Source organism: Natrix helvetica (assembly GCF_964273705.1).
Source record: "Natrix helvetica genome assembly, chromosome: 3".
Lineage (NCBI taxonomy): Eukaryota > Metazoa > Chordata > Lepidosauria > Squamata > Natricidae > Natrix > Natrix helvetica.
This window is the reverse complement of record NC_138549.1, coordinates 50,235,026-50,259,358: the sequence shown is the minus strand read 5'-3', so window position 1 is coordinate 50,259,358 and position 24,333 is coordinate 50,235,026. Positions and strand designations below refer to the sequence as shown.

At 42.1% G+C, this 24,333-nt stretch overlaps 1 protein-coding gene across 6 annotated transcripts in view; it reads right to left on the bottom strand.

The window, feature by feature from the left end:
- Positions 1-24,333, bottom strand: part of CNKSR2 (connector enhancer of kinase suppressor of Ras 2) — a 318,427-nt gene that overhangs the window by 225,934 nt on the left and 68,160 nt on the right. For all 6 annotated transcript variants that reach the window (XM_081947981.1, XM_081947982.1, XM_081947978.1 and 3 more), the window contains exons 2-3: positions 9,493-9,656; positions 1,400-1,602 (exon numbers count right to left, since the gene is read on the bottom strand). In XM_081947981.1, coding sequence (XP_081804107.1) covers positions 1,400-1,602; positions 9,493-9,656 — 367 coding nt within the window. The remainder of the gene's footprint in view (positions 1-1,399; positions 1,603-9,492; positions 9,657-24,333) is intronic.

Below are 24,333 nucleotides of genomic sequence, written 5' to 3'. Positions count from 1 at the left end.
TTCCTGACAGTTAGAACAATTAATCAGTAGAACAACTTGCCTCCAGAGGTTGTGAATGCTCCAACACTGGAAGTTTTTAAGAAGATGTTGGATAACCATTTGTCTGAAGTGGTGTAGGGTTTCCAGCCTAGGCAGGGGGTTGGACTAGAAGACCTCCAAGGTCCCTTCCAACTCGTTATTCTATTCTATTGTATTGTATTCTACTCTATTCTATTACCTTTTCTGATAAGCAAAGTCAGAAGGAAGCCAGTGGCAATTTGGAATTTGTATCATGTGCGATCCTTGCTTAATGACCCACACAATCCTTACTTAACAATGGTGACCAGGGAATGCCAGTTATGCCATCCATAAGCAGTTTAGTCACACCACATTATGTTTTATGATTTCATCACTTAGCTATGGAAATGCTGAGTTCAATTGCCACTGTTAAGCAAGGACTACCTATAAAGTCACTGGAGAAACTATTGGCTATTCCTAGAAGCATGTTGAAATGGCATTATGTCAAATTCATCTTGATGACACTTAAATAGTTTTTTTGTGTTTGTATTATGTAATATAGAAGATCATAATAATTTGTTACTTTTTCTACAACCACTATCAACTGTAAATTTGTGAATAGTTCTAAATTGTTTTGACTCTTGAAAAAGTGCAAGAAAGTGGATCTTAAATCAATTAGCTCTGTTTAATACATAGAATAAAAATGTTCCTATTTGAAAATACCACTGGGTGTTATTTCATGCTGTATAACATTTTCATTTCCAAAAGTGTTGGGTAAGGTTACACTATTATTTCAACAGAAATGTTGGTTATATATAGCACAATACTCTAACAGGAAAGTCAAAAGGTCTTGACTATATTTGCTACTCCACATCCCTATCTACCATAACTGCCCTGAAGTTGAAGCTGTGAAGGACTGTTTCATCAACCAAGAAAGGGTGCTGGAATCCTTAGCTTTAAGCAGAGATGTCCAACCTTGGCAACTTTAAGACCTATGAACTTCAACTCCCAGAATTCCCCAGCCTGTCTGAAATTCTGAATTCTGAAAGTTGATGTCCACAAGTCTTAAAGTTGCCATAGTTGGACACTCCTGACCTAAAGTAATGGCAGCCCATTAATAAAGCAGAATTTGGTTCTACCACCAGTAATCAATCTGCCACTAGACAGCATTCAAAAGCAGTTGCCAAATGGGACTAGCTTTGGTGCTAAATCTTCAGTATAGAACTAAGTTTAATCTATATTTAATCTTAAATTATATGCTGTGATCTCTATAAATTTTACTGATGTTTCAAATAAAGAAAGCAGATGTCTTGTAATTAATAGTTTAATACAACTTAAAATACATTACATTTACTTATAAGAACAATAAGGTAGTCATCCTTGGAACAACTGAAATTGTTACCTGTCCAGCCATGCTAGGAGACTTTTTGCTGCTCCGATCAAATCCACCACTGAGGTAAGGAAATCATTTGGTAATTTTCTGCTACTCCTACCATCATAATGACCGCTCCTCCTTCTTCCTGTGATAAAGTTCTGAAGGTTTTTGGCAGATGCATTTAGTTTATGAGAAAGTGTTTTTAGGTTCTCCGTTTCTAATCCGTAATTCTGCATTTTAAAAAAGGACACAAAAAGTGTATTCTTATTAATAATATTTTAATGCTTAGTCCATGAATGCATCAATTACTATTTCTTGCATAATTTTACTTCTGTGTTAGAAGTAGAAATTAAAAATCTACCAACTATAAATTTAAAATATGAGTATTATATATTTCCATAGTAAAATGGTACTTTTTAGTTAAAAGAAACAAATATTTATGAAAGCAGTTTGAAGATTTATTTGAAAAAATATACAAGAAACATTCAGTTTAGGAATTATATATAACATTTATAAATTTAACCATTGTTCTGGATCTTTAATACATTACAGTATAGGGTATTTTCAATAGAATTCTTATTTTTTGAAAATTAACATTAAATCTGCTTTTCTGGACCAGAAATTCCCACATATCCTTAACTTATTTGCTTCTTTTTATAAAACTTTATGTTTCCTAGAAAACCTTATCCTTAATCATTCTAAGACACATTTGCAATAAAATCTTTAAAATCATGTCTAATAATGTAGAATTTCTTTCTATAGAGTAGAAAATTCATAAAAATCAAGTAATGCTTGCATGAGATCAGCAGAAAAATCTGCTGCCAAAATGTTTGTGCAACATGAACAGCTTTGTCAATATTGAAACTGCTTTGCTTCTTTCAAACCTTTATGCATTTCAACTTGCCAATGAACTGGGGGAGGGGGAGAAGGGGCAAATGGAATGCAGAGAATGTATGTGGAGATTGTGAGAGGTTGGCAACCATCAATGTTATCACTGCAGGTGCTGGAGAAAGAACTGTTATGGGACTGTTCCCATAACAAAAGGACATCTCATAATTGGACAGTGTGATCACCCAGGCATGGGGAGAAGAGGAAGGTATTGTTTAACTAGGCAAGCATTTGAGATGGAAAATAAGAACTGGTTTTGTTTCTTCAGTACCAAAATGGTGTATCCAATAAAGTTTTACTTTTGGGAATTCAAAGCTCCCAAGAGTGTTTCCTTATTTTGGGTTCACTAGTCAGACAATTGATATTTAACCAGCTCTCCCTAAATTAACATAGCCTACTCATATGCCTCTGAGAGAGCTGTAACCTAATGATGTCTGAACTGCAGCAAAAAGTTGATACTGCAGTGAAGCCTGGATTGCTCCCTCCTTGGGAGGCACTGGCAGCAGCCCAAGCTGACTCGGGGGCGGAGATGGTAGTGACCTGATCCAAGATGAGGGTGAAGAAGATAGAGCAGCCACTGGTGTGTGAGAAAGGAGTCATGGCCTGACCCATTTGCCTTGACCCGAAGACACAATGGCCAAGCAGAGTAGGGAAGGCACCTAAATTAGAGTTCCACTTGGTCCCTCCAGGAGTGGCCGTAACTCGAGGAAGCAAAGAAAGGCCTGGAGGTTTGCAGACTGGGAAGAACCAGGGGAATGGAAATTCCTGCAGCATGCTGTAGCCCTTCTGTGGAGCTGCTGCACAAAAGCTTAGGCAGAATGGAGATGCAAGGAGCAGTGTGAATAAAATCCTCAGTCCCGGGAGCAGGGCTTGGATGGACCAAACTTCAGCAACCTCATCCCTGTCTCCACCCTAATAGGTGAGACTGGTGAGTATGGCCCAAAGAGCTGGGGTTCCCCCTGGGAGGTTGCTATCTCTCCCATGACTGCGGGAAAAGCCCAGGGTTTCCTGAAACAGCAGGAGCTCAGACTCAAGCGGTCCCATATGCTGTGGGACTGTCACCAGGCTATGTGCTGGTTCAGGATGACTAAGAGCCTCTGCCTCTGAAAGCCATGTTTGACAGGCAACCAGAGAAGCTAGCCTATTTCCTGAAGCAGGTGTGGAACTATTTGGAGCAATGTACCCGGATGAAGTTGACCACGTAAATGCCATCTCTTCGAATCTAGAAGGTGGCAGATTGGGTGATGTACCTCCATGATGAAGGGACACCAGAGTTGGAGAATGTGGATGCCCTCCTGGAGGAGCTTTGAGACAGGTTTGGAGACCCTGTGCAAGCCCGCTGGGCAGAACCCAGGATCTGTGCTATAAGACAGGGGAGTAGGTCAGTAATCAAATACATCTGGAGTTCTGCAGCCTGGCTAGAAGCTGAGAGGGCGGCCAGAACACTTGCTAGTCTACCATTTCTGAGATGGACTAAACAAGGAGCTGTACCAAAACTGCCTGCCCTGAGGGATTCCAGATGGCCTTGGGGCATGTTACCAGCTGGCAAACACAGTGAAACTAAACCTGTTGGAGTACTGGCAGCAAATGGTGCATGAGGGTCACCACAATGAGGCCAAGAGAAAACTGTAAAAATGGTGGTAGACTTTAGGAGAAATCCTACCGTACTACCACCTCTTGCAATACTAGACAACACAGTATCAACAGTACAGACCATCAAATTTCTAGGTTCTATCAAATCTCAAGACCTAAAATGGATACCTAACATCAAAAACATCATCAAAAAAGCAAAACAAAGAATGTTCTTTCTGTGCCAACTCAGAAAGCTCAAACTGCCCAAGGAGCTGCTGATACAGTTCTACAGAGGAATTATTGAGTCTGTCATCTGCAGCTCTAGAACTGTTTGGTTTGGTTCTGCAACCCAACAAGACAGACACAGACTTCAGAGGATAATCAGAACTGCAGAAAAAACAATTACTGCCAACCTGCCTTCAATTGAGGACTGTACACTGCATGAGTCAAAAAGAGGGCTGTGAAAATATTTACAGACCCCTCACATCCTGGACATAAATTGTTTCAACTCCTACCCTCAAAACAATGCTATAGAGCACTGCACACCAAGTTAACTAGACACAAGAACAGTTTTTCCCTGAACGCCACATCACTCTGCTAAACAAATAATTCCCTCACCACTGTCAAACCATTCACTAAGGCTGCATTATTGCTACTATTAGTCTTCTCATCGTTCCTATCACCTATCTCCTCCCACTTATGACTGCAGGATTGTAATTTTGTTGCTTGTATCCTTATAATTTATATTGATATTGATTGTTTCCTAATTGCTTATTTGTACCCTATGACTATCATTGTGCTGTACCTTATGATTCTTGATGAATGTATCTTGTCTTTTTATGTACACTGAGAGTATATGCACCAAAGACAAATTCCTTGTGTGTCCAAACACACTTGACCAATAAAAAATCTATTCTATTCTATTCTATTCTATTCTATTCTACTATTCTATTCTATTCTGAGAGATGCCTGCCAGCATGCAAGGGACCAACAGCCCTCCCTCCAACCCAAAGGAGACCGCATGGCACTTTCCCAGAGCTTGCTTTTGATGTGGGAAAGAGAGCCATTGAGCAGCCAATTATCCAGTCCCGCAACCCATGTCAATGCCAAGGGGTCTGAGCCAGCAAAAGGCCAAGAAGGTGCCAAAGAAGGGAAATGAGAAGATGTGGGTGGGAGATGTTTGGCAGCTGCCAGCACGAATGGTTGCTTGAACAGAGAGTTCCGTGAAAAGCAGCTGGATCTGGCGTCCGGAGGGGTTTCTTGAAAGACTTCTGTAAACCGACGATTTCCTGAAGGGAAGACTGAAGAAAAGGTTGGTTTGGCACGACCATAGGATGGCAGTTCATGGTCTGTGCTTGAAATTTCCTTCATAACTCCAGGCGTGGAAGAGGGCAATCTGTAAAGGCCGTCCCAGAGTGGAGGCTAACATTATATTATTACCTAAGATGGACACAGATCAGATGTTTATACAAAATTACAGACCAATCTCACTGCTAAATGCAGATTATAAGATTTTTGCTCTGATAATAGCAGAACGGTTGAAAAAATTCCTCACATTATTCATCCACACAGATCAAAATGGATTCCTCCCCAGAAGACAAATTAAAAACTATATGAGAATTATGCTGGACATTCTCAAATATTAGGAAGTGCATAATGAAAAACAAGCTGCACTATTTTATCTTGATGCCCAAAAGGCATTCGACAATGTGAACTGGGAATTTTTGCATCAACAATTGGAACACATGGAATTTGGGGATAAATTTATAAACACGATTAGAGCAATATATACAAATCAAAAAGCCAAAGTAATAATTAATGGTGAATTAACACAAAGTATAGCAGTTCAGAAAGGTACAAGACAAGGTTGTCCCCTATCCCCGCTGCTGTTATATTAACCTTAGAAGTTCTAGCTAGGAATGTATGTAAAGAGGAACAGATAAAAGGACTAGAAATTAAAAAGGAACAATTTAAGTTACAGGCTTTTGCGGACGATATAGTTTTCGTGCTAGAAGATCCTATAAAGTCTGGTCTGAAACTTATTGAGGAATTGACAGAGTATGGGAAAGTAGCGGGTTTAAAGATAAATATGACAAAGACTAAAATGCTGGTTAAAAATATGTCATCCAAATTGAAAGAGGAGTTAACAAAGAAATTGGGTATCCAAATTGTCAAAAAAGTCAAATATCTAGGTATACATTTATCTGCGACGTGTGTGTCCATCAAAGAAGTCAACTATGCTAATCTGATCAATAAAACTAAGAAAGACTTAGAAAGGTGGAAAAACCTACAATTGTCCCTGATGGGTAGAATCGTAGTCATAAAAATGAATGTACTACCAAAATTTCTTTTCCTATTTCAGAATATTCCCATTAAACTAGAAAAGGGTTTTTTTAAGGATTTGAATCAATTGATTTCGAAATTTATTTGGCAGGGAAGAAAACCAAGAATAAAACTCAAAGCCATGCAAGATACTAAGGAAAAAGGAGGATTCGGCATACCAGATTGGGAACTTTATTATACTGCAACCACTCTAACATGGTTAAAAGAATAGATATTGTTGAGAAATAAAAGATTACTCAAATTGGAAGGTCATGACCTACAAGCAGGATGGCATGCCTTCCTATGGTATGAAAAAGGATCTGCACATAAATATTTCAATAGACAGTACATCAGACAGTCCCTGTTATTAATATGGAACAAAATTAAACACGACCACTATACCAAAACACCCATTTGGCTATTTACGATGGAAGTATACATACACCCAAATTTAATTAATATGGAAAATATTGTTACATATAAAGAGTTATTGAACAGACAGGGGAAAATTAAAACTAGATTAGAATTGGCATCACAAGGGGTACAAGTAGAATGGTGGTCCTATTTACAGATACAATCAAAGTTTGCACAGGATGGGAAGAAGGAAGGTATTGCCAAAGATTACACAATATTAGATAAACTTTTGATAGAGACAGAAAACAGGTTGATCAAAGTGTTGTATAGATTTTTGTTGGAACACAAACTAGAGGAAGAACATGTCAAAGAAACTATGGCCTGGGCGAAAAATTTCGGTTATAATGTGGAATTGGCTAAGTGGGAAAAACTTTGGATACTTAATCGGAAACTAACAATGGCTATGGCATATAAAGAAAATCTTTATAAGATGTTCTACAGATCGCATCTCCCCCCAGCACGGCTCTCCAAAATGTTTAAAAATCTGGCCCCAAATTGATGGAAGTGTAAAAAAACACCAGGCACTTTTTATCATATGTGGTGGACGTGTAATGAGGCAAAAAAATATTGGAAAATGATTCAATCTTGGTTAGAACAAATGGTGGGAGACCAAATTTTGTTTAAATCAGAAATTTTTCTCCTAGGTATAATACCAGAGGGGTTTAAGAAAGATACACTTTAATTATGCATGTACTAACTGCGGTGCGCAATACTTATGCACAATATTAGAAAAAAGAAAATACACCATCAGAGCTAGATATAATCAGAAAACTGTTGGCCTGTGCGGAAGCAGATAGGCTCACTCTTGAACTTAAAAATAAAGGGGAATCAGAATATTTTGAAGTCTGGAACAGATTTTATGATTGGTATAAGACAAGGTGACAAGACTGGAACAAACTATATATATTGTGACTGGACAGAATGATAGACCCTGTACTAAGTAGGCTAATAGTTAATGGTTGAGACTAGTTGTATATAATGTGAATGTATGGTCACTTCGACTTCGCAGTACTGCATTGTTTTAAATGTAAAAATAATAAAAATATATTCAAAGAAGAAGAAGATGATGTGGGTGGCACAGCAGGTTGTGGAGGTCTCTTCCTCCTCCAGCGAGAAGGAGGGAACTCTGACTCCCAGCAAGCCCAACCGGGTCTTCTACAAGAGCGACAGCGAAGGGGAGGATGATCTGAAAATAAGTGGAACCATTCTGCCTTTGACTGCCCGGGTGAAGATGCTAGTGCCCACTCAAGAACAAGGAGCATCTTCACGGCCCTGGTAGACTCAGGTTGCACCTGCTGCTTGGTTAGCCTACAAACTGTGGAAAAGATGGGACTGAGACTTTAAAAAATGAGACTATAAAGTTTGAGCAAGTTGAAGGCTCCCTCACTGGGGAGCTGCCCGTCATGAACCTAACCAAGCAAGTAACCCTGGGAGCAGGGAGCCATAAGGAGACTATTTGATTCACCGTAGCCCTCAAAATGGCAGAGACTATGATATTGGGGTTGGCGGGGCTGAAGAAGTGGGATCCAGCAACTGACTGGAAGGACAATAATTGGTGCTGGAGGAGTAAAGCAGGCGGATTGCAACACGTATGATGCACAAAGGTAGAGAAAAACAATTGGTGCTGAGGGGAAAGATAGACTCTGTTAATGCATTATCTGAGAGTGGCCAAGTGGGGTCAGACATCCCAAAGTAATACTGGGACCTAAAGCATTTAGCGAGTGGGAATCAAATGTACTCCCTCCCCATCACCCCACTGAGTGTGCCATTGAAACACTGGCTGGGGCGAAATTACCCAATCCAAAGATGTACTAAATAACCCCAAGGGAGATGGAGAAGCTCAGAAGCTTCATGGATAAAAATCTAGCTATGGCAGGGCTGTCAAATTAAATTTCATTGAGAGACAAATCAGCTTGCCAATGAACTAGGGGTGGGGGGAGGGGAAAGTGGAATGCTGAGAATGAGATTGTGAGAGCTTGGCAACTATCAAGGTCACCACTGCAGGTGCTGGAGAAAGAAATGGACTATTCCCATAACAAAAGCACTTCTCATATTTGGACAATGTGATCACCCAGGGGTGGGGAGAAGAGGAAGCTATTGTTTAACTAGGGGAGCATTTGCATATTAAAACCAGAGCTGGTTTTGTTTCTTCAGTACCAATATGGTATATCTAATAATGTTTTACTTTTAGGAATTCAAATCTCCCAGGAGTGTTTCCTTATTCTGGGTTCATTAGTCAGACAGTTCACATGCAAATATTTATTTTAGAGTGTCTTTCAAAATATTCAGACAATTGCTTCAGCTGCAGTAATATCACAAATGAAGCTATCCTCTTTAAAGTACTGAGGAGTTTACAGCTTTTCAAAAATTCAGTATGGCTACTTTCCAGGTAATCTGCTGACACATGTGCATGCACAGAAATTATGTTCAACAGGATTGGCAGTGAAATGCTAATTGCACGTAAAGCTAAGGTATAATTTGAGTTGGTTTTGCCTTAGGATACTTTGTAATTCACCCACTGCAATTTATTCACCAAATCATAATTACAACTACCATTTAATATGAGGTATGAATTCATCAGTGCCCTGTTTTTTGTTTTGAGAACAAGGCATTTTGCTTGGTGTTGTAAAAAATAAATATGATTTACAAAGCAATCAATGCTTCCCCTTTTGGAAACAGATTATTTCTGCAAACAAAATAATCATTTTAGTTCAATAAAAATACTTTTTCTTTGAAAAAAACTAACTTTGATTTTAAAGTGAAAGACTTTTCAACTATGATTTGTACTGCAATTCAATTTTTATATCACTAAAACTATATATATTAATATTATTTAAAATCCTTGAAATAGTTTTGCACAATCCCATGGATTATACAATTTTCATACATTTCAGCACCCTTTTCTTCATTCTCAAAATATTTACCAATGCACAGAGTAAGTCAACGGCTTCCAGGATAAGTTCTTGATGACCAATTCGAGTAACTCCCAGATCTTCCAGTTCTTGATGAGTAATACGTAGTAGCTGGTCTCCACCAATCTTTTCCCTCTCAAAATTCTTGATATATTGTTGCAGGCAGTCATCAAGGCCTAAGACAAAAATAATAATAAACACAATATTTACAAACTAAAATTGATACTTGAACTGTGTTATCTATCTATGTTAGATTATCTGTCATTTTTATCATCTGAATTATATTTACTTTTGTTCCAATATAATTACATGTATATTTAAAAATTATGTCTGGAAGCAAAGTATGCTTAGGAGGGCTTTTTGAAGCTTGAAGGTATTTTTACCTGCACATATCATTGCCATATATATTGAGTGCAAGTCATGGAAAAATACCAAGAAGAGGATGTCTGGTTGTACTTCCGGCACCTTCAGAAGTGAGGACCGTGAGCTGTGGCCCTGTTCTGAGCTCTCCCTATCGGAGGGCTCCAATTGGAGGCATATAGCACCCTGGAGGGGGTGGTAAAGTAAAGGGAGACCACCTTGCAGGTTAAGGTGAGATACATCTCCCCTCCCTGACTCAGAAAGCCCCCTCATCCGAAGATGAGCTGCAGCAGTAGCAAAAATGGCTGCCATGAAGCTGGGGAAAGCCTGAACACCTAAAACAGTGCAGGAGTGGAGAGACGGTGAATGGTGTATGAACTGGGTAACAGAATATTTTTTGCTGAAACTTGACCCCCCAAAATCCAAGGGGAATATATTTTACAGCAATTTGTCATAGCAACGTTGCAAGCATTTTGAAAAAAATACTGGATGATTTAAGAAGGGAAAATTTGTCTTAAAAAATAAATAGAAATGTGAACTCTCAAAGCAAAAAGATGTGATATTAAGAAGGCATAGTAAAATGCTGGAATTACAATCCCAAACTCTTTTTATTAATATGTGTCAGGCATGTCTCAGCCAGTATCCAAGAAAAAAAAAACCCAACTCCATTTGAGTAGAGATAAAGGTAGTTTTACTAGACATGAAATGAAAGCAGCTAAAGAAAAGCAAGATCTGAGACAAAAAGGCGTGAATGTGTACATATCAAACATTTACCCAAAGCCCTCCCCCCAATTACCCCAACCCAATGTCAAATCTGCAACATCCAAAGGTGTCATGTGGAGTGCATCTTCAAGTGCCTTCATTCCATTGGTATGCAGAGATGGTTGACCTTGACCAAACCTAAACACAATCTATCAGCATGCACAGAAGATGGTGAGACCAAAATTCCCTTCATGAATCTCCTCCAGCACCTGCAATTCCCCTCCCAAATATCACAAGCCTCCACCCTCCCTGTTACTATGGCAGCCGATAGCAAGCAAGCAAAGTAGAGGCTGACATTCGGCCTTCCTGCAGAAAGGACATCATCCCTGGAGAAAAAAATAAAACAGACAATAACAACAAAACATATCACAACTAGGCTTTATCAGGATATCTAGAATGGAACTTTTGAAAGAGTTTAGGAGCTCTGACATCGGACTTATTTACCCACTAAGCATGGGATGGAGGGAAATGTTTCCAGGCCACCAAATATTGAATTCGTTCCCTATGCTTTCTGGAATCCAGGATTTCCTTAACCTCAAAATGTTGTTCTCTTTTATCAGATGCCTGAATTTTATCGGCACTCTTTTTATATGTAGCAAAAGAGTGACATAACGCATTTCTCACCACTTTCCAAACTTTTTACATCCGGGCAATCCACTCCTGCGAGGTCGTGTCATCTGTGCGCACTTGAGGACACTCTGGAATTGGGACGAACTCCTGCCCTGTAGCCACATGAAATGGGGTAAAACCCATACTTTTGTGCAATGCATTGTTATAGGCAACTTCTGCAAAGGGGAGGAGTTCCACCCAATTGGTCTGTTGGTACTAGACGTAACATCTTAAGTAGCACTCCACCATTGTGTTTGCCCTCTCCGCAGCACCATTGGTCACAGGGTGGAAGGCTGTACTAAATCCCTGTGAAGAGCCCACCATTGCCATGAATCTGCACCAGAACCAGGCAGTGAATTGCACTCCCCTGTCTGAAATTATTCTTCTGTGGATGCCATGGAGTCCATAGACATGGGCAATAAACAGTTTTGCCAGCTTCCTAACAGATGGAAGGTCAGTACATGCTACAAAATGAGCCTGTTTGGAGAACAGGTCTATTATCGTCCAAATGATCTTGTTCCCTTGGCTGTCCGGTAAATCCATGATGAAGTCCATGGCTATCTGTTCCCATGGACGAATTGGATCTGCCACGTGCTGTAAAAGACCAGGCGGCCAGTCAGGCCAGGCTTTCATGGTAGTGCAAACAATACAACTCCTTACATATTCCTCTATGTCCCTCCTCATGTGGGGCCACCAGATTTGGCGATTTACTAAATACAGAGTCTTGAGGAACCCAAAATGTCCAGCCGAGCGAACGTTGTGGCAGCACTGTAGCATGGCCACTTGTACCACACTTGGTACATATAACTTCAAAACCTTCCAGGCAAAGCCCTCTGGCTGTGTTAAATAATGTTTGATATTCTTGAAACCACTGGTCCATTGGGAGTGCTGCTTTGATTGCTCTGGAGAGGTCCTACCCCTGGGCATACAGGTTTGGTGCCAGTGGGGCCTGTTGAGTGGCTAACACCCTAGACTGTGAGCTCAGGATGACAGCCTGCACTAGATCCTCCCTTTCATTGTGATACTGTGGTTTGCGGGAGAGAGCATCAGCTAAGAAGTTCTTGCCCCCCCCCTCCGGTATATATTTTAATTGGAAGTTGAATCACCAAAAATATAAGGCCCATTTAACTTGCTTTGGTGACAATCTTCGCGGGGTCTGGAGGGCCTCCAAATTCTTGTGGTCCATCCTACCTAGAAGGGTATCCCTCCCCCTTCTAATAAATGCCGCCACATCAACAGGGCCCACCGGACCGCGAATGCCTCCTTCTCCCAAATGGACCAGTTGCATCCGGTCCCTGTCAACTTCCTCGAGGTGTAGGCACAAGGCTGTAGGACTCCTTCATTGTTCTTTTGTAAGAGGACTACGGCCACCGCCACATCACTGGCGTCTGCCTGAACCACAAAGGGTTTAGTGGGTTCTGGATGTTTCAGTACTGATTCTTGTACAAACAAGGCCTTCAGACGCTCAAACGCTTGCTGACACATTGTTGTCCACATGACTGGGCTTCTCAGTCGAGATTTGTCATGAGATGTTTCATACGTAAGAGGACGGTTAGTGGAAGGGCCACTTGGGCAAAGGACAGGATGAACTGGCGATAGAAATTGGCAAACCCTAAAAACCTCTGCAACTCCTTGCGGGTTTCAGGAGCCTGCCAGTCCAACACCACCTTTACCTTCGTGGGATCCATGCCCATCACTTTAGGTGAAATACGGAACCCAAGGTAATCCAATTGCGTCATGTGGAATTCACATTTAGACAATTTAATGTATAAATGTGCATCCATCAGCTTTTTAAACACTTGACAAACAAGAGTTGCATGTTCCTCCATGGTCTTCGTATATATAAGAATATTGTCTAAGAGATGCTCATGCAGCACCTTGTTAATTAGCTGCATGAACACCTCTGGTGCTCCTTGCAGTCTGAAGAGCGTAACCCGGAACTGGTAACTCCCCAGAGTACAATTGAAGGCTGACTTCCATTCGTCACCAGCCCGAATGCATACCCTATAATACACCTCCCTGAGATCTAATTTTGTAATAGGCATCCCTCCGCTAACCTAGCCAGCATGTCCTTCATTAAAGGGAGAGGGTACAGATGTTCCACACAGATGGCATTAAAACCCCAGAAATCGATACAGAGGTGTAAGCCGCCATACTTTTTCTCCCAGAACAGAATAGGGGTGGCTACTCTTGATCTAGCTAACTGAATAAAGCCCCCTTTTAAGTTCTTTTCTATATATGCCCTCATCTCTGTTAGCTCCTGCGGGGTCACATCTGGGGCCTTGGCAGTTTAGCCACAGGGAGTAGTTCCACTGCACAACCTGTGGGGCGGTGAGGGGGCAAAGTATCACACTGTTCGAAACGCTGCATACATCTTTTAAGTCTGCATATACCTGAGGAAATCGCTCCTTCCCAGCTGTATATACTGATGGCACTGTAGCTTGGAATCCCACCTGGCCCTCAGCCATGGTTTGCGCCTCATGAGGAGGGGGTCAGGACCTAGGCCTATTCTGAGGTGACTACCACCATCACCCCACCATATTGTGAGTCCCCATTTATCCAACCACACCAGGCCTAGTACAATCGCCTCTGTAATGTGCGGAACCATTACAAAACGCAAGACCTCCCTATGGGGCCCTATCTTCAATACCACCTAATCAGTTACATGTGTAGCTGGTTGGCCTCCCAATAACGACCTGTCCATCTGTTCGAAACAGATCAGCCTAGCCAACATCTTGAGGCCCACCCCCAGACTATCAGCGACTGTGACGTTCATTAAGCAATGAGTGCACCCTGAATCGATCAGGGCTGTACATTGTCATTGCCTGGCCGCTTCCACTACTACCTGTATCACAAACACTTTGATAGGCTTAGTTATCAACAGGTCGGAACCCTCCCCCCAGTCGTTTCCACTGGTATTGAGCAGATCACCTGATGGGATGGAGTCAACTGGTATAGGAACTGGTTGACTCGTCCCGTGTGACTTCTTCTGGCTACCCCTCACACTCTTCCTGATCGTCCCCTTTTTTTTCCTTGGTCTGCTCACGGACGATATAGGACTGGTCCCATGGCAAAGTTCTTTCCCCCAGGAAATGTATTTTAGTGTAAAATTAAACCAGTTAAAATGCTGTGCCCACCGAACTTCTTTAGGCGACAGTTTCCGTGGGGTTTTTAACGCTTCAAGGTTTTTATGATCAGTCCATACCTCAAATTGGTGCTTAGCTCCTCAAGGAAATGCTGCCAAGTTAGCAAGGCCCACCAGACTGCAAAAGCTTTCTTTTCCCAGATTGCCCATCTTCTTTCCATTTCCGTTAATTTTCGGGAGATGTAGGCGCAAGGTTGCAGATTCCCATCTGCATTCATTTGGAGCAACACTGTCCCCACAGCCATGTCACTTGCATCTGCTTGGACCACAAAGGGTGCATCCATGTCAGGGTGTTTTAAAACAGGTTCAGCTGCAAACAGCCATTTCAACTTCTTGAAGGTCACTTGACATTCCATAGTCCATTTCAAATGCTTACTAGAACTTAGTTTTGCTTCTCCCTTTGATTTTTGGAGATTCATATTTGGCAGTGCAATGCTAACGAATAAGGGAATAAATTGACAGTAGAAGTTAGCAAATCCCCAAAAACTTTGTAGCTGTTTGAGGATGCGAGGGGCCGCCAATTCTGTAACAGCCCAGACTTTATCCGAATCCATTTCGATACGTTCATGCGAGATGCAGTACCCCAAATAGTCAATTTTCTCCTGGTAAAATTCACACTTAGACAATTTGGCATAAAGTTCAGCGGCTCAGAGTTTTTTCAGGGCCGAGTGCACAAGTTTTATGTGTTTCTCAAGTGTTTCCATGTAGACGAGGATGTCATCAAGGTAAACTAACACTCCCTTGTACAGGTGTTCATGCAGCACCTTATTAATTAACTGCATGAAGATGGCTGGCACCCCCTGTAGTCCAAATGTGAGTACTCTAAACTCAAAACACCCCAGAGGCCAGTTGAAAGCAGTCTTCCACTCATCGCCTTTTATTCAGACGCTGAAGTAGGCCTCCTTTAGATCTAATTTAGTGAAAATTTTCTCCTTTGCCAAAAGAGCTAACATGTCCTTCATGAGGGGTAAAGGGTACATGTTTTCCAGACAAATGGCATTCAGGTTTTTGTGGCTGACACACAAGTGAAGAGAGCCATCTTTTTTCTCTCAGAATAAGACCAGTACAGCCTAGCAGGTTGGATGAACACCCTTTTAAAGTTTTTATCAATGAAATTGTGTAATTCCTCCAGTTTGCATGGAGTCATTGAGTAAATCTGTGGTTTAGGGAGTTTCTCCCCTGTGAGGATTTCTATGCTGCAATCGGTGGCACAGTGGGGTGGGAGCTTGTCGGAAGCCCTTTCACTGAAAGCCTCTTTGAGGTCCCAATACTCTTTCAGAGTTCCATTTCCACAGCCAAGATAATCCCAGTATGAGGGGCCCGGCGCCATGATGAAACTCAGGGATTCTTGGTGGTTCCCCCATCCACATCTCCACCAGTTCGGTTCCAAAATGGGCTGCCCCTCCACAACTGACCCATCCAACTGGCAAAAGGCAATGGGTACTTTCATAGTTCTCAATCTTAAACCCATTTTTCCACCACCTCAGGGCTAATTATACATCGGGGGCAGCCAGAATTGAAAAGGGCCAGCATCTTCCCCTGGGCACTGGTCAAGGGTACTTTTAATTCCACTGGGATGGTCATGGGGCCCGATTGGGGACTTACCAATGGGTCGTCATTGGAGTCAGTTTCACTTTCTCCCGAAGGAGGGGGTTCCTTCTCCTCCTGGCCTAGAGGAAGGACATCAGCAACTTCCATGCCTTTCAGGGCAGTTTCATGGTGTTTCCCTGGCTGCCGGTCGGGTTTCTTCCCTCCAGCCGAATACGGTTTTGGGCCAAACCTAGAGTAACAGTCGGCAGCCCAATGCCCCTCTTTTCCACATCGGAAACACAGTTGATCTGGGCTTGGTTGCAGATCCCTCTTTTCCTGCTCTTGGTGCCTCTTTTGGTGTGTGTGTGTGTGTGTGTGTCTTTGTTCCGGCTGCTGCTTCCACAGTATGGATTTCTGGCTAGGTCAATCTTCACATCAGTTGCCAGCACATACTAGCATTGCAGGTCACCGGGGGGGGGGGCTGTTCACACAGCTCTGGTACACATTGTCGTTAAGGCCATCCATATATCTGTCCATCAATGCTTCCGGGGACCACCCCCACATATGCATAGACAGCTCGCAAAACTCCTGAGGGTACTCTGCCACAGACATCCTCCCCTGGGTTAAGGTTTTCATCCTGGTTCTTACCTTCCGATTTGTGAGGGGGTCTCAAAGGTTTCCTCAGGGCTGTGATAAACATGTTGTAATCCCTCAGCACAGGGGAATCATCGTTATACAAGGCCACCATCCTGGCAGCAGCTTTGCCTTCCAATGCCACAGTAACACTTCTCACTTTGGCAACCTCCGATGGGAAATCCTCCCCATACTCTTACATGTAATTCCAAACTTGAACTAACCCCCTCCCCAGATCTTTGGGATCTCCATACTTACTCCAAGAGGAGGAATCTTTGGAATTTGACACCTTTGTGGGGCTACCCCCCCCTTTGGAGGAGCTTGAATGGCTGCTGCTGCTGCGGCTGGGACTCCTCCGTCTTCACCAACTCCGGTAGCAGCTCCCAGGGCCTTTTCGGGGTTAGCCAGGTCATCTACTCCCCCCTCTGCCTGCTCGGCTAATCCAATCTCCCTTTCAGTGAGACCTTCGTGGAAATGGTATTTTTCCCCGGCTTCTTGTAAAAGGTGTAAAACCTGGGTCATCATGAGATCCTCTCTTTCAGCTTCCTGCCAGGCAGCCTCTGGTCGCCGGCATCAGGTGGTCATAACCCCTGTCAGCGTTTCCTCAGGATCACTCATCTGTCCCACTCCCAATGACCATCTGGGCCAGACTGATTTTTCTTTCAGATTAAGTTCAGCCATCCATTCCGTTTCCAAGGGAAAGGAAGATCCAGCAGCTCCCATGTCCTCCTGGTTACTGCAGATGTTAGACATGTTGATGCACACAGAAGCTTTGAACTCCGGGATGGGTGCAAAGGGAGATCTTTCTTAATGCCTCATTCAGTATCCAAGAAAGAAAACCCCCAACTCCATTTGAGTAGAGATAAAGGTACTTTTACTAGACATGAAATGAAAGCAGCTAAAGAAAAGCAAGATCTGAGACAAAAAGGCGTGAACGTGTACATATCAAATGTTTATCCAGAGCCCTCCCCTCCAATTACCTCCCCCCAATTTTTACCTCTGGGTAAACACTCATGTGGAGTGCATCTTCAAGTGGCCTCATACCATTGGTATGCAGAGACGGTTGACCTTGACCAAACCTAAACACAAGTCATCAGCATGCACAGAAGATGGTGAGACCAAAACTCCCTTCTTGAATCTCCTCCAGCACCTGCCGTTCCCCTCCCAAATACCACAAGCCCCCATCCTCCCTGTTACTATGGCAGCCAATAGCAAGCAAGCAAAGTAGAGGCTGACATTATGGTTCATTTACTGGATTTATAAAAAGCAGATTGAAGCACAGAGCATAATCTTCTGATGAAAGGGAACTATGCAACCTTGGAATACACATTTAAAGGACTGAAAAAAATTATTGAATTATATGTATCTACCTTACGACCACTGGTGATTGGAGCATCAAATAACAATTTTTGTTAGCGACCCCTGAATATAATTGAATATATAAAAGTGATTTGAGGAGGTATGGATAATCCCCTGATGTATTTAAATTGATTTGATTGAACATTGATGAGACATTAAAATTGTGACTTGGAAGCGCTGTTTTTGAATCAACAATTCCTGAACAATTGGCTAAAAAGGAGACTTATTAAATAAAGATGTAAGGCAAGGCAAAAGTGAGTGGAGATTTATTTATTTATTTATTTATTTATTTTATTATTCGTATTTATAGACCGCCCCCTCTCCCGAAAGGGACTCGGGGTGGTGTACAGTCACTAAAATGCGTTATAAAATACATACATAAAACAGTTAAATAATTAAATACGTAGGTGGAGGAGGTTGCAAGACTGTATATAGAATAATAAATATAGTACATTAAAAGCTCTAATAACCCAGGAGTTAAAATATTACCCAAAATTACCCGTTAAAATATATCCACTGGGAGGTAAAAACTAAGAATGTTCCAGGCCAGCTAATCGAAACAGGTGAGTCTTTAATTTTTGACGGAAGGAACGGAAGTCAGTGGTAGTTCTAATGTCGGGGGGGAGGTCATTCCAGAGGGTTGGGCCCATCACAGAGAAGGTCCTACCCCTAGGCGTCGCCCGCTGGCACTGCCTAGTGGACAGCACCAGTAGTAGTCCCTCCCTGTGAGAGCGGATTGGTCGTAGGGATGTGTGCGGGAGGATACGATCCCGCAGGTAACTGGGTCCTGTGCCATGGAGCGCTTTAAAGATGGTAATCAATACCTTGAAACGCACCCGAAAAACCACAGGTAGCCAGTGCAGCTCACGCAGGAGAGGTGTCACGTGGGAGTATCTTGAGCTCCCCATAATCACCCGCACGGCTGCGTTCTGGACTAGCTGTAGTCTTCGGATGCGTCCCAAGGGAAGCCCCATGTAGAGGGCATTGCAGTAGTCCAGGCGAGACGTCACCAGCATCTTAAATGGAATGGAGCTAATATTTCTAAATATTAAGGACCTTATACAGTAACATTATAAGGAGATGGTGGAAATATCTGATCGCATAGACCAAAGACTGGAAAATATTATACAAGGGTGTTATAAAAATATCCCCATAAAAACCAAAGGGAAACCACAAGTAACCACAAGCAATAAATCTTACTTTAAGATCAGAGGTTTATTGTTTCACGAGCAATTTGGAACATGAATAGCCAACATAGCAATGCTTACATTAACAACTTATTGCAATAAGGTCCACTGACATAGCTGAATCATGCAAGGATTAGCTACAGCCAGTGGCCCTGAACTCTTCTCAAGACATTCTTTTTATACTTTTCTGCACGCATTTCACAACTTACTTCCTTGTTCTGTCTTACTGACAGACAGTCTCCACATACACCCGTGTACATTTGAAGCTCTCAGACACTTGTTATTTTCAGTTCCTCATTTCCCACCATCCCATTTTTCCTGCTCCAAATATATCCATAAACTTTGAAGAAAAAGCAGCCCAAAAGTCAGACACAATTCAGCACATTTGGAATATGTCTGGTACATTTTGCAATTATGTTAGTTTAAAACTTTGGTTCAGTGAGGCCTGCAAGCTCACTCCTAGGCCTATTACCTGCTACTTTCCAATGGATATTTTTCTCCCCTCACAAGGGACAATGAGCAAAGACCAGGACAATGAGGAAAGAATGGAGCCAGAAGGGAAAGCAGAACTGAGAAACCAGCAAAAAGAAGACAACAAGGAGAAGTTATTACCAAAATTAATAATGATTAAGGAATTAAAGCAGGGAGAAAACACTTTAAAAGTTCTAAAAAAGAAATGGGAGGAACAGGAAGATGTTTGGGAGGAAAATATAGCAGTTAGAACAGATAGCCTTAAAACTAGACAGTGGGAAAGGGTAGCGAGGGGAGAAAAAATTAGATCACAGACTCAAAATATAGACTTAGAAGTAGATGGAGTAAAAGACTTAAGAGAAGAATATGGGAGACAAACAGTGGTGAAAATCTTTTTTTTTTTACTACCGGTTCTGTGGACATGGCTTGGTGGGCATGGTGTGGCTTGGTGGGCATGGTTTGGTGGGTGTGGCTGGGGAATGATACTGCAACATCTCCATTCCCACCCCACTCTGGGGCTAGCCAGAGGTGGCATTTGCCAGTTCTCCAAATTATTCAAAATTTCCACTACTGGTTCTCCAGAACCTGTCAGAACCTGCTGGATTTCACCTCTGGAGACAAGCAAAAAAAAAAAAAGATAAGATTAAAAGTTTGGATGTGGACAAGAGATAATGGATAAGGGGAGAAAAAGACTTAAAGATTTTCCATGATTATACTTCAATAATGTGTATTAATATTAGAATTATATAATCTGGATAATTATTTTGTATGTAGTGCAATAGAGATTAGGATATTTTAATATAAATAGATATGAAGAGTGAAATAAGGGAATTATGAAAAAAATACGAATAAGAATTAAGCATTAATTGGAAAATGAGAGCTTGAATGATGGTATTATTAAACATGTGTAAAATATGATTAGCAGTGAAATAAATATTTATTTTGTATGTAGTGCAATAGACATTAGGATAAATATTTTAATATAAATAGATATGAAGAGTGAAATAATGGAATTATAAAAAAATTATGAATAAGAATTAAGCATTAATTGGAAAATGAGAACTTGAATGATGGTATTATTAAACATGTATAAAATATGATTAGCAGTGAAATGATAAAATTAAACGATGAATGATTAGAAAATGAAATAATATATTTTAATATAAACATGTGTATTAATAATAGAATTATATAAATTGGAGGATTGGAAAGAATATGGGTAGAGGTACTTTAAATGCTCAAATGATTGTGGTTGGTATTTGAAGTGTTCATTAAGACATTGAATAATTGAAGAAGGAAGGACGAAATTTTAACATAAATAGATGTGAAGAGTTAAATAAGGGGAATATGAATAATAAAACGGTTGAAGATGGGAAATAGAAAACAAACGTCTTTGAATACTACAGCGGCATGGGAGAGAAGTTAAAATAGAGATAGAAATAAGAGGGGAATAATAGTATGTATATATACTATTATATATGTGTTGTATTTGTGCTGATAAATAAATAAAGGGAGACTAGTATAGATCTATTTCAAGCTATTTAGCTCTCATCAGCTAGCCATACCCTTACTGGGATTTGAACCTGGGCTGTATTACATATTAGGCAGGAGTCTAATATATATATAAATTGAGAATGAAATGTAATAATTATGAGTAACAATATTATCCTTATTTGTATTGAAATGTATGATACCCATGTAGCACACCATTCACACATTGATATGTATAAATAATATAAAATAAAAAACTTAAGTAGTGAACAAAAAAATGAAAGAACAAAGATCTACTGAGTACCAACTCTCCATACATTTCTGTCTTTGAAAAGCATCTTTCTATAATGCCCATATTGTGTTTCATACACCCAGTTCATTAAATATGCTTAGTCAGAAATGTAACTATTGACATAATTCCTCCTTCTTCAAAAAGATCTTTTTGAACCAATGATATTATATTACAGATAAGACATGCAACAGAATGCTGCAGTCTTTCATTTCACAATGTGTTTATTTAATATTTTCTAAAAAAATAGTTTCAAGACATTTGTCAACTCTCGAAACAACTCTAGCTGAAGCAATATTTTTCTTGCTTCGTTTCTTAGTTGCCATACTTATGGGAGGGGGGTGTCTTATGGAATGTAGAATGTTTTTCTTCAATGTGCCAGATATAACAATAAGGCTCCTGAAAAGCAAGGCCAAATCAACATGTTCTATAAATGGCAAGAGGGAGTGTTGAGAAGTTCATCACCTGCTTGGCTGGCTAATATGACATGTGACACATAGGGAGTTGACAGTATCTATTCTTTACTTATACCAAAAATGCAGGAATTACTCAGTGTTGGCTTCACCTTTGACCATGGCAATATGATGTACTCAAGAAACAGGATATTTGAGGAAGCCAAGGCCTCGGAGTCTTGAATTGGTTGGGACCATTATTCAGAACCATGGCAACACTCATAAAACTCATCAAACCTCCAGGACTCCTGAGCCCCAGCCCTCCATCATGGTCAATTCAGAGGGGAGGGGAAATCGTCAGGAAGAGATGGCCGAGAAAAAGGGGAAAGAGGCCATGGCAAACCAGTGGAAGAGCCAGTGACGGTGTAAGTGGGAGCCCAAATGAATGAGGCCACCCCGCTGGATGAAAGTCTGGACAGGGAAGCCCAACCTGACAGAGACATGGGAGGAAGCAGCGATCAGGGGAAGTCCCTTCCTCGTAGCAGACAAATTCCAGTGGAGGAGCCCCCAGAGCATTACAAGTTGAGTTCTCCATGGTGATGCCCATGTACATGGGAACCCAACCCTCGCAGTAGAGGAAGAGGAGAACGGTAGACTGGGATGAGGCAAGGGAGTAGAAATATTTGACTGCGCTTTGGAGCTCTTCAGTAGAACAGCTGAGAGAGTAATTCGAGCATCCAGGGTATGGAACCTCTGTACCAGCTGGAGGTAATGGAGGACGATATCCACCAGGCTACCCAACCACTTCTGGGACGATGGAGCCTGAGTACTCCTGTCAGCCCGAAGTTCCTACTGATGATAAGGGGGGGAGCCAGCGGGAACAAGCCACAGGAGAAGCTCCCCATCCTCACTAGCAGCAGCAATGAGAGTGAATCCCAGTCCTGGCCAGGGGTCCCAGCTGCCACCAGGAGTGGTCAGCCCATCCCAGCAGCTACTGCAGTCCTTCCCCCACAGCCCCGGAGCCTGGGTGGCACCCAGGATATTGCCCACACACACACACTAAATGGATCCTCCCCCCCAACCATCACGTTCAACAGGAATCCCGACCAGCTGGCTATCTTCCTTGACAATGTCCTGGCTCACCTAGATCGATATCACCTGTCCTACCAGACCCAGAGATTGATGGTGAGCGTGATAACTGCCAAGCTCAAGGGAGCAGAATGGGTGGCTATCCTCCACAATGATGATGCCCCTGAGCTGAGGGATGCTGGTTCCTGGGGGAGCTAAGGGCGAGGTTCGAAGATGAGGTAAAAGCCCAACAGGCGGAGGGGGAGATATGGGAGTTAAAGCAGAGGGAACAGCTAATGAATAAATACATTCAAGAGTTCCAGGGGGTCATGGGAAAGCTGAGGTACTGGAAAGAATGAATGCTCATCTACCACTTCAAAGAGGGCCTCGACAGAGGCCTAAGACATGCTTGCACATACTTAGGCCTCCCTGATTGGCTGCAAGAGTGGTATTGGGCTGCCACAGAACTGGATGTGGAACTGCAGGCCTGTAGGCTAAGGAGTGAAGCCGAAGCAAGAATGCAAAAGAGTCAAGAGTGCATGCCTCGTGGCTGCACCCAAACCAAAAGCAGGGCCGATAATGCCAGTAAAGCTGAAAAATTCACCACAGAAGCCTTCAGAGAAGTCCAGCTTGGGTCACCAGGCTGTCGAGGTCCCCTCTTCCCCACCCGAGGGGGAGAGAACTCCAGCTGAAGGAGACCAGTCGCCTGCCTCATATGACACCAAGGATGAGGGAGAAAGAGACCCGATGGTGAGTAGAGCCATCAGTCCTTTTGCGATCCTCATGAGAATTGTGGCACCCAACTGAGGAGCTTAAGGGGACTTTGAGGTCCTAATAGACTCAGGCTGCACCTGATGTTTAATAAGCCTGCCCAAAGTGCCAAGGCTGGGAATCTGGGTGAAAAGACTATCCAGGGCCATGAGATTTGAACAAGTTGATGGCTCACTAATAGGAGGGGCCCAAGTAAACCGTTTGACCAAGCTCGTGAAGTGTTGTGGTCCACTGGTGGCCTCCGGAGCTCCCAGCAGAGTCAGACAGAGGAGGTTGGGGAGGAACATGGGCCAGTCCTGGAGTCTGGGGAAGGCTTGGACGAGGACTCTGCATCAGAGGCAGAGAGGCGGCCAGGGCCATCTGGGAGTTATGTGCTGCCTCCGGAACCTCCAGAGTCATAGGCACACACCACTTGATCCTGGTGGCACGAGTATTCCTGTCCAGTAGTCCACAGGGGATTCCAACTCACACTTGATGGGCTCCGGAGCCACAACAGATTTTAGATTAGATTAGATTTATTAGATTTGTTAGCCGCTCCCTCTCCACAAAGGGACTAGGGGCGGCGTACAATAAATAAAAACACATATTATACAATTAAACATTACACGGAGGAGGTATAAAAATCACACAACGATCATTACAATACATAGCAATAGTAATAATAAGGTTAAAAGTTAAAATACCCCAATATAAAATTACAAGTTTAAAAGATTGCCAGGAGGATTAAAATGGAACTATGGTTGAGCCAGGCCGGCTAGTTGAAAAAGGTGGGTCTTGAGTTTTGAA